General features: G+C 44.4%; 1 protein-coding gene across 1 annotated transcript; it reads left to right on the plus strand.

Moving 5' to 3' along the window:
- Nucleotides 1–4,741: 4,741 nt before the first annotated feature.
- LOC135734386 (uncharacterized protein F54H12.2-like) lies at nucleotides 4,742–6,052 on the plus strand. The gene has a single exon (XM_065253260.1). The coding sequence runs from the start codon at nucleotides 4,742–4,744 to the stop codon at nucleotides 6,050–6,052; it is 1,311 nt and encodes a 436-aa protein (XP_065109332.1).
- Nucleotides 6,053–11,026: the final 4,974 nt, after the last annotated feature.

The following is an 11,026-nucleotide window of genomic DNA, read 5'->3' on the forward strand; positions in this document are numbered from 1 at the left end:
ATGGTTTTGTTACCACTTTTTATTCATTAAATTCTCTCTAAAACTGCATTTGGATCCTCAGCCTGCTTTGCCTCTTTCCAACCGTCACACTACCAATTAAGGTCTTACTAGGCATACTAGAAACTTTTACGCAGGTGTGCTGAGACACCTTGGAGCTAAACTCTGCAGGACACCGGCCCTCCAAGACCAAAGTTGCCCATCCCTGCTGTAGAACAACCAACATTAACATCATGTTTTAACTATATTTTATATCTTTGCACCAGTAGGTCTCAATTTCACAAAACAGTGTAGTCTAAGGTTATTCAATTCATATTTATTTATATAGCACTTCTCAGAATTGTACATCATTCCAAAGCAGCTTGTCATTAACTAAAAACAAGGAAAACAAAAATGCTAAGAACAAAAAAGGAAGGCAGTTTTTAAGTATACTTTATGATGTATTAATTCAGGTTTATTTTTTATTTTAAAATTATGATAAGTATTACTTCATTCCAAACTATATTATATACATATATGAATAGTAAAAGCATGGAGGTATTCAGTTTTCTAATTAATAAAATACAATAAGTAATACCTAAAATAATTCTTAACTATATACTAGTGTTACCAACATGTACTAAAGAAAGTCCTAATTTAAGCTATCAGCTTTTCAGCAATCTTCCAGCAAGCAAGCAAGTCATCAATGATAAAACCAGGCTAGTAGTAAATATAGGCTACATACTGTCACATAAAAATGATTGATGGTGCCCTTTGACCTCAGGGGAGGGGCTAACCTTTGACCTTTTGACCTGCGAGGGAGGGGTTGACCTTTGACCGGACCGCCCACGTCGTGAACCTTTGACCTCCGGGGAGGGGCTAACCTTTGACCGGACCTCCCACGTCGTGAACTTTTGACCGGACCACCCACGTCGTGAACTTTTGACCGGGACCTCCCACGTCGCGATGAACTTTTGAACCGACCGCCCACGTCGCTCTGAACTTTTGAACCGACCACCCACGCTGCTCTGAACTTTTGAACCGACAGCCCACGTAGCACTGAACTTTTAACCGGACCGCCCACGTTGCGTTGAACTTTTAACCGGTACGCCCACGTCACGTTGACATGTTTACGTCCGGGGTTATCTCCGGGGCACGTTAAATCATGTCCTCCTACGATAAAACAATAAAAACAGTGTTTACACAAGTGGTCTTCATTAAAACACATTCCATGCACCCATCATAATTTATATAAGGTGGGGCCCCGATATGTCTAATAAAAGCCAGGGAAATCACAGTTACGAAAATCACAAACATGGATAGCCCATGCGGATCGTGCGATACTCCGACGAGAGAATGGCAATTCGACTTGAATCATCACGCTATGGCGCCAAAAAAACAGCGCAGGCATATTTGCTTGACAAAGTTTCTTCATGAAAATAAGAACATCGTTGCTGATGAAATTTTGCTAGAAAGTAGCATAGTAGTAGGTTACAAGTTTAACAAAGAGACTCGTACTGTAATACTCTACAACACTGAGAAAAAAGGTGAATATACACCAGGACTGGACTCGCGCATAGTTTTCGGTGACAAGGACTGGACATTGTTTTACAACAATGTCTGGAAAGATCTGCAGGACTGTCGCGAAGAACCATTGTACATTGCACAATGGGATGCTATAACACCCAAAGGACGGTACAGAGTGGTGGGCGACCATTCTAAAAAGAGGCCGGGGGACTGCATCTACTTTTTCTTCTGCAAAGACAACACAAAGCTTCGCGAGCCACTGGTGGGGGTTCTACGTGACGAGCACTACAGTCTCTATGAGATGCAATTTTTGTTCAAGTGGCATGATCTGCATGGTATGGAAAAAAAATTTTCAACCATAAACAAAATGTTCAAGTGGTGTGACATGCATGATAATAATAATAATAATAATAATAATACATTTTATTTAAAGGCGCCTTTCATGGCACTCAAGGACACCTTACAAAATCAATTAAAAAAGACATTAAACAGTAAAACCAGTACGATAACAAACATTAAATCACCTAAACATATGATGGCTATTGCAAAGTTAAAGTACAGCTGTTCCACCCCGAGAAATGCTCACGTGGCCAATACTCTGTAGGACCGTCTCCGCCCATTAACTACACCCATTCGTCACGACCGTTATAAAGCAGTAGATGGGACCGCCTCCACCAGCAATGTCTCAAGACAGCGATCCAGATAACATCCCCGGTCCTTCTCTCTACATCGATGTTGACTCTTACAACGACAACGCTAACCAACACTTACCCGATGACGACCTTACCGAAGAATTCAGAGGCCCATCAGAGGAGAGTCTGAGTCGCCTAAAAGAACTGAGCGCTAAGGCTGCCGATAACACACTCGATAGCACAGATGGATGCTTTACAGACGTCGGATTAAAAATCATTAAAGGAGTGATCGGAGTGCTGCTAAACCACCTCGTCAACAACAAGATCAAGCAAGAGTGTCTGGGGTGCGAGATAAACCACCCTAGTCAGCGCCGACATTCCTGTCTGTATGAACCACCCTCATATTTTTTCGACTTGCACTTTGGAGAGTTTACAGACAAGCTGTTTCAACCCATCCTACATCCCATCGTCAACTACGTTCTACAGCGCAGCAGGCTAAAGGCTGATCCTCGGGCTATTCAAGGAGCCGCAGCAGCTATTCTTCACGAGTTAAAAGACGAGCCGAACATTGTCTCGAAACTAGAAGAAATCTCAGAAAACCTGCAGGGCGACGACACAGACGCCCTAATTTTTGACATCGTCGATTTCTGGAAATCTAATACAGTTAAAGAGTAACCATCAAAACAGCAGAATCATCATACCCTCTTTGTTAAAGCTAACATGGCAGAGCTCATGAAGAAAGCATATTACACGCCATCTAACCCCGGTTCGTTAGGAGGTAAAAAGCGTTTAAAAGATGCCGTTTTAAAGGACACGGGCGTTAGGCTTACCGATCAGAGTGGTTGTCAGGGGAGGACGCATACACATTACATAGAACCGCTCCAATAAAATACAAACGGAATAGAGTCGTTGTTTATGGTGTGGATACACAGTTCCAGGCGGATCTCGTCGACATGACCGCTTATTCCACGGAGAATGATAATATAATTTTTTACTGACTTGCATAGACGTGTTTAGTAAATACGCATGGACGCGTGTGCTAAAGAATAAGAGCGGGCCTGAGGTTACTAAAGCCTTTGAATCTATACTCAAAGAGGGACGAGTTCCACAGAAATTGCAGACGGACCAGGGTAAGGAATTTTTTAACAAGCATTTTCAAGATTTGATGAAAAAGCACGACATTAACCATTTCGCTACCGCCACCGATTTGAAAGCGAGCGTCGTAGAGAGATTTAACAGGACATTGAAAAGCAGGATGTGGCGACTTTTAACGGCCACTAATTCACGTCGATACATCGATGTTTTACAAGACATTACGCTAGGATACAACACCGGTTATCACAGGAGTATTAAAATGCGGCCGGTCGACGTCAATAAGGAAAACGAGTCCCTGGTGTTTCAAAACCTGTACGCAGGTATGAAGAACGAGACACGGTCGTTTAAATTTAAAGTAAGCGATGTCGTGAGAATTTCTAAAGTCAGAGGCACTTTCGCCAAAGGTTACGAGCAGAACTACACAGAAGAATTTTTCACCGTGGCCGCTTGCGTGCCGAGACAGCCTCCAACTATCGAGATTGTTTGTTTCAAGGAAATTAAATATCCATCCTGGGTACTACGGTAATGTTCAGACAGTGGTTAAAGCGATCAACGCCGTGCTAACTACATCAGGGGTGCTGGCTCTCGATCAAATAACAAACAAAGTTTATCTGTCGGCTAAGCCCAACGTTTCATTGACCTTCTACGGAAAGCTAGCCCATATTTTAGGTTTGATACCGAATGTTCCTTTAGGACGAGAAAACTACCATGCAAAAGCTGATTTTGAAAGAGATGTCCTGACGTATGCTCCTCACCAAATTGATATCCACGCCGGCTTTTACACAATTTACGTTTACACCGACATTATCGAATACCAGACCGTGGGAGACTCGCAAGTACCCCTTTTGAGATGCGTACATATTACGGGTAAAGACAAAGATTCCGTCAGTATCAGGTACGACAAACCTCACTACGTGTCGATCAACAAGTCGCTCATCACGGACATCACAGTCGAATTAAAGGACGACCAAAATCGCGAAATACCTTTTTCTCACGGAAAAGTTGTCGTAAAATTGCACTTTAAACCGGCTAAACAATCTGTGCTTTGAAAATGAGCTATTACAATCATCGCGCGATGAACGCGGACGATTACGTCGCCTATTACCGGGACCAGGCCGGTTCTGGACTACCGGGATACGCGGGAGGCGCTGTCATGTATGGCGCCGGTCTAGGCGGTCTTTTCAGAGGATTGTTCAGAATGGCAGTGCCGCTGCTAAAAAAAGGATTCAGCATAGCAAAGCCTCACCTAAAAACGGCTCCTAAACACATAGTTTCGGACGTCGTCTCAAACGCTCTATCGAGCTTTCATACCGATAAACCTCAAGACGGGTCAGGCCTGATGGTTATGGCACGCAAACGACTGTATAAACCCCCGGGAGCGAGGAGGCGTGGTCATTCGATAAAGAAAACAAATAGCGGTCGGAAGAAACGCTTAGTAGCGCAAAGAAAGCGCAAGAAGCCTGCTAAACGAAACGCGACGGTGAAGAGATCCCTAAAGACCATATTCTAACATGGCGTTACTGCACAACACGTCTGGAGAATGTATCAAGTCGGAGCTGGATATATTTACAGTTCCGCCGACGCAGACGTCTCTTGAGAAAAATGATTATTTAGAGGTGCCACCTTTATCGGCTATATCAGACTTTGCACCTCTGGAGTTTTTTATCGCCGGCACGGGTGAAGATTATCTGGATCTAAATAACACGATGCTCTTTCTCCGGCTTAAAATCACGAGACCTAACGGCGCCGACATCGCGGACCCCGCGCCTGTCGGGCTAATAAATTACGCTGGGGCGACCCTGTTCTCACAACTTGATATAAGCCTCGGCGACCGATTGATCTCTCAGAGCTCAAGCACCTACCCTTACAGATGCATCATAGAGTGTCTCATGAACTACAGTAAAGATACTCTGGAATCTCTTTTCACGCCCGGTCTGTTTTACAAGGATACCGCTGGTCACACGGATGTCCGTGACCCCGTAGGACGAAACAGAGGCCTGCTGAAGAGATCGTCTTTTTTTACACATGGCAGCCAAGCGGTAGAGCTGCTAGTACCTATTCACGCTGACATTTTCTTTCAGGAAAAATTACTGATAAACGGCGTCAATGTTAAAATACGCCTGATCAGGAGTAAGGATGAATTCTGTCTGATGAGGAGCGATGACGTGGCCTACAAAGTAAAAATCTTGTCGGCATCCCTATTTGTCAACAAAGTAAGTGTGGCGCCAGCCGTCAGACTGGGTCACGCCCAGGCGCTGCTCAGCACGACCGCCAAGTACCCCGTCGACAGAGTTTGTCTTAAAACCATCTCTCTACCTGCAGGATCGCGTGTTTCGAATCAAGAAAATCTGTTTTTAGGAACGCTGCCGAAATCAATCATCCTGGGGATGGTTGATAACGACGCTTTTTCTGGATCTTATGATAAAAACCCATTCACTTTCAATCATTACGATTTGGAGTTCCTGGCCATCTATGCCGACGGTAAACAAATACCGTCAAAACCGCTGCAGCCGGATTTCGAATCGGGCTCCGCTGTGCGTGAATATTACCAACTGGTAATGTCCACGGGGAGACATCTGAAAAACCACGCTCTCGCGTTCGATAGAGACGAATTTCTGGCGGGATACTCGCTGTTTGCGTTTAATCTCACCCCCGACGAAGAGTGCGGTCAACATCTATCGCTGGTCAAATCCGGGAACATCAGGCTGGAAGCGCAGTTTAAAAATCCACTACCCCGCACCGTCACGATGATTATTTATGCAGTGTTTGATTCGATCATACAGATTTCAAACCGCAGACAGGTCATGGTCGATTATTATTGAGCGAAATGAATACTCTACAACTCACGGCTATCATGGACAAAATTTCATGTAACACTCATTTCCTCGGAGTGCTCCCGTGCGATCAACTTCCCGAAAGGCCGTTAAGGGTCTTTCCCTCGATGGCTATAATCAACACTCACCCTTCGGAGTTGCCGGGCGAACACTGGCTGGCTCTTTATTTCGATCGAGAGGGATCATCGTATTTTTTCGACAGCTTCGGAAATCCTCCAGAGGATGAACGTTTTCCATACACCATCAAAAACTTTTTAGCGCTCAACAGCGCCGATATATTATATTCGGGCAAACAAGTTCAAGATCTCACGACGGATGTTTGTGGACAGCACTGTGTGTTTTTTCTTTACCATTTAATCAGAGGTCGCGACTATAGCGACGTGATGAAGCTTTATAGCAATGATTATATTAAAAACGATAGAATGGTATCGCTTTTTGTGAAACGATTACGTAGGAATGAAAAATATGATAAGGACAAAATTAATATGTGTGTCCAGACTTGTAATTCTTTTGCATGCTTATTGAATAAATGAGATTATGGTGTATTTAAATAAAGACTCAAAGACATTCTATGTTTACTGTTTTTATTATAAAATCTGTAGTTGTACATCAAAATTCCATCCATGCTCTTCGGTCGATAGAAGGGGATTTAAACATTGCTTCTGAATAATCGGTTCGCGGCGTAGACGTGTGTAAACGCTTCATAGCTTTTTTAGAATGAGTTATCGGGGGTGTGGACCGCGAAGGCGTTCCTCTTAAGGAATGAATAGCCTGTCTAACATGTTGACTCGGAAATGTGGAAAAGGGTATGTTTAATTCGGCAAAGGCTTGTAGAAACTCACTCCACCCCATCGGTCTTCGATCGTCTCTGACCTTTTGGGGGTTAGTAATGCTTTTTATCAAATCGAGCATGTGCGACCCCGGAATAGGCCGTCCCTTAAACACAAACTCCCCCGACGTGTTCCACGCAGACAGATCTTTAGCTTTGGTCATTTTTTCTAATATGTACCGACTGTTTTTCACGCTTCTAGAGGGTACGTTCTTCATCACTTCGTCAGCAACAGCGTCCATCTCAGCCTCGTCTTTGTCGTCTTTGCGATCGGCGACGGTGCTGGTGGTTTGTGGTAAGGACAGCGTTAAAGCGGCACTCTCTTGATCCCCTTGTTTAACGACCGCTAAATACCTCGTCAGGATGTTGGAGTAAAGTTTGACCTTTTCGTATTGATCCAAATCGGACCTTAGTAAAATGTTTCTTATGGAAGTGTCCAGATCATTTTCGACAACTTGCTGTATGTTCTCTCGAACGTTTTCAGATTTCAGCTTGTCCAGTTGGTGGCGCGGAACTAAATACATTTTCTCCGCATACTCCATAATCACCCCGTTTTAGAAGCTATTAAGCTGGAAATAAAGGGGACCGCCATGCTGAGTAGAGGCAAAAGAAATCCACCCTTCTGGTTCAAAACGCGCTTCTTGGCAGACAGGCTGATTTTTTTATCGGCTACCAGTTTAATCTCCGCTCTTCTCTTTTTCAGTTTGCGATAATCTTTGGGTCTGATCGGAATCGTGCCGTATAAGATGTTAAGAGCTACTTCGCACAGCGTTAAAATTAGCTCGTCAGATGCCGATTGTAAAATAAGTAACCTCTGTTTAGGCGTAGCCTTATGTAGCATCTTTAACAGAGGCAAATGTTTTCGAAGTCTCGCAGACATGACGATCGATTACGGTCTTCTTTTTTTCGGGAGATAAACCACTTGGCTGTCGGAAAGCAATCCGGTTCTGAGACGATATTGTTCAGGAGTTTTCGCTTTATAGTCTATCAATAAATATCCGAAGGGCTGGCTGGTAGCGTCTTGATAACACTCCATAAAATATTTTGCATTACCGGGATACATTTGACGACCCAGCACGGCGACCTGATTGGCATCGCGGGGGTTTTTAAACAGAATCAAATAATTGGTGTTCAAGCTGATGGTTCTACTGGATTTCCCTTGAGCAAATAAATTCTGTACGATATAAATAGCGCTGAGATTTCGATGGTGGACATACTGAGTAAAAACCTTTTGGACCTCCTTGTTTGCGCTAGCCTCGTCCATACAGTCGTCTAGCACGAGTAACGAATTCTGATCGTTGGGGAATAAATTATCATCATTCAGACTCTGTGGTATTCCTTCAACAAATTTAATGTTGTACAATTTAAGCAGTTCATCATACAGAGGTTGCCAACAATCGTACAAGAACACAATGCGATCAATCTTTTTAGAAATCACATTCGTAGCATTTTCCAACAACAGTTTAACGAAAAATGACTTTCCTGAATTGGACGGCCCACTGACGATGCATGAGAAAGGGTGTTGGAGCCTGAAATCAAAATTAGAAGCCTCCCGCATCCCCCTGTGTTCAGAACCCATACGGTACAGTGCTGAAATTCCCCAAGAGTCTTCTTTTGTTATAAACGACTCTAAACCTTTTGACGACTGATTTGTTGTGCAGCTTGAGATGCTTTTTATCTCTCACAATGTTTTCAGTGTGCGCCAGGAGGCAGCGCGAGTTATCGCGCGATTTAGCATAGCCGTCAACCAGATCAATCAGAGTGTCTAATCGGATCGTTTGAGAATTTTTTGCGTTTAGGGTTATTCCCTTAGCCTTCATAGTCACCTTGCCTTTAGCGGTACGATAGCCGTAAGACTTTGGTCCGCTAGAACAGAACTCTGTTATGAAATCACCATCGTCCAATTCGTATGTCAGCTCCCCCAGATAATCCCCCAGCGGGGGATCCCAGTCGCCGTCCCTTGAAACGAATATAACGCTGTCTGTGTCAGAGTATAACAAACGATCGCCGAGTTTATCCATGAGTTCGTACAACTCCAGTCGTGCATGAGCGGTCGTAAATGCCCCTACGAACACGTTAATGTCGTTTGTTTTGCACAATTCGCCTTCGGGTTTTTGAAACTGAACGAGAGCCACGTCGTCTGAGACGAACGTGAAATATTTCAGCGATGTGGTTCCGTTGAAAACAATTCTGGTGAAATCTTCAGGTTTTTTCATGAGTAGCGTTTTGGGGAGGTTCTCGCGCATAGAAAAGCGTCCCCAAAGAGAATTCAACAGTAGTTTATTGATGGATCTCTGTGCAGGGTTGTAACTGATCTTTTCGGGGTCGAGACTTATCCCCTCTTTTTTGTAATAATCTCGGATGTACTTTGCTTTGTCTGCGTCCGTGACAACGTTCGCGGGGTAACCGGACGTTTGTTGTTTCAATCGCAAAAACGTTTTCACGTATTCACGAAACAACGTATCAGAACGCTGGGGAAAATGCCAAACTTCATCGATCCTAGCGATCACGTACCCCTTCTCGACGGCCTTCAAAAGCTCAATACTGACTCAGCTACCTGAGAGCGCCCTTTCTTCATCCGTGTGACTGCAGCACGATGTCTGATTTTCAGCATGCGCACAAGTACGACACAGTGGAAAAAATAATTTTCCATTGCATCTATACGGCAGGACGGGGTGCAGTAATTTACGGGGAGGGTACACGACGGCCTTGATAAGACCGTAATAGTTTTCGATCGGCTCGAAATCATTAAAAATGATTTCGGGATGACCGATGGGGTAGGTTTTCGTAGACTGACAGAAGGGATACAAGCTGGTGAAATCGACATAGCTTATTCTTTCTCCTTCTGCCGTTTTGTGATAGAGTTTGTAGGCGTTCGTTCGACCGCCAAAGAGAGCGTCTCTGGGCTTCAGTCGCTCTGGAGCAGAGTAGGTACTCATAAATTCTTTTACCGAGGGATCGTCTCGTTTCATTTTGGTCCATTCGCACTCCCACATCACCTCGATTTTTAACCCGTACGCATTCTGCAGAATATCAACCTTTTCGTCAAACTGTCTCCTGAGAACGCCGTAGGGTACGGCCGACATGGGATGCGTGTAATGTGGCGGATACTGGCAGGAATGGCCGTGGATCATACAACCGGCAAATTCGAGCCCGTATTGCGTACCTTGGATTTCCGCGAACCCGTCCAGGTAATATTTACCGATAGACACTTCACCGTGGTTCAGGGCATGGTGAATGTCCAAGTTTCGAGTCTTTTTAACATACTCGAGCCATTCGATCAAAGCGTTCGAGTACGTCTTACTCTTTTGAACGTACGCGTTGTTGTGCGTAAGAGCCAGCGTCTTACTGTCGAGATAATGCGTTTTAAACACGCCCATACAACAACTAGCCAGCGTTGTAAAGTTGAAGGGGTCGAGCTCGGTGCATGCGATGAACGCGTCGCGGTATTTCATGCAACCTTCTCGTAATAAGACCACGTCGTTCACGCCGTACTCGTACAGCTCTTGTCGGAAGTCAAAGACTTTATCAGAGACGGTGGCGTACCACTCGTCAAAATTTGCCTGGTTTTTGTCGGACATGTTATCGTAGCCGTAAAACTTTTTATCTGGGTAGGGGCCTACATAGCTTTCCTTTTCCACCCTGTTGAAATGATGGGGGAAGTATCCTTTTTCCGTCGTAGTCAAGTTTAGTGCAGCAGGCATCTTAGATAAGGCCATGGGAATGAACGAGTAGCTGTCGATATATCGCTGAGCATACACGCTGTCATACATGTAGATTAATTTGCATCCTTGCATGATGATGTCCAATGTAAGCCCAGCTTTGCAAAAATATTCCAAAATGAGAAAAGAATCGAATTTGGACGCGTAGTGGGCTATGAAAGTGTAGCCTTTGTATCGGCGTTGCCTGAAATTGTTGATTAGGTACGATACGCAGTAGGGTCCCTCCGCTACAAATTTCTCACCTTGAAAAGTGATCGCGCATACAAAGTTGGCGACGTGTTTTCCGTTTTTGTAACGGGTTTCAAAATCGTAGAAGATGTACTTCTCGCTAGTATCCTTGGGATTTATAGGCCGAATAAAGCACTGATGCAGTCCCTCGGTCCCGAGATCTTCGCCGCAATGGACGCATTG

This window comes from Paramisgurnus dabryanus, chromosome 7 (genome assembly GCF_030506205.2).
Source record: "Paramisgurnus dabryanus chromosome 7, PD_genome_1.1, whole genome shotgun sequence".
Taxonomy (NCBI): domain Eukaryota; kingdom Metazoa; phylum Chordata; class Actinopteri; order Cypriniformes; family Cobitidae; genus Paramisgurnus; species Paramisgurnus dabryanus.

What these genes read in the sequence shown, in the direction of transcription:
- LOC135734386 (XM_065253260.1), top strand. Translation starts at nt 4,742, where the DNA reads ATGGCGTTACTGCACAACACGTCTGGAGAATGTATCAAGTCGGAGCTG.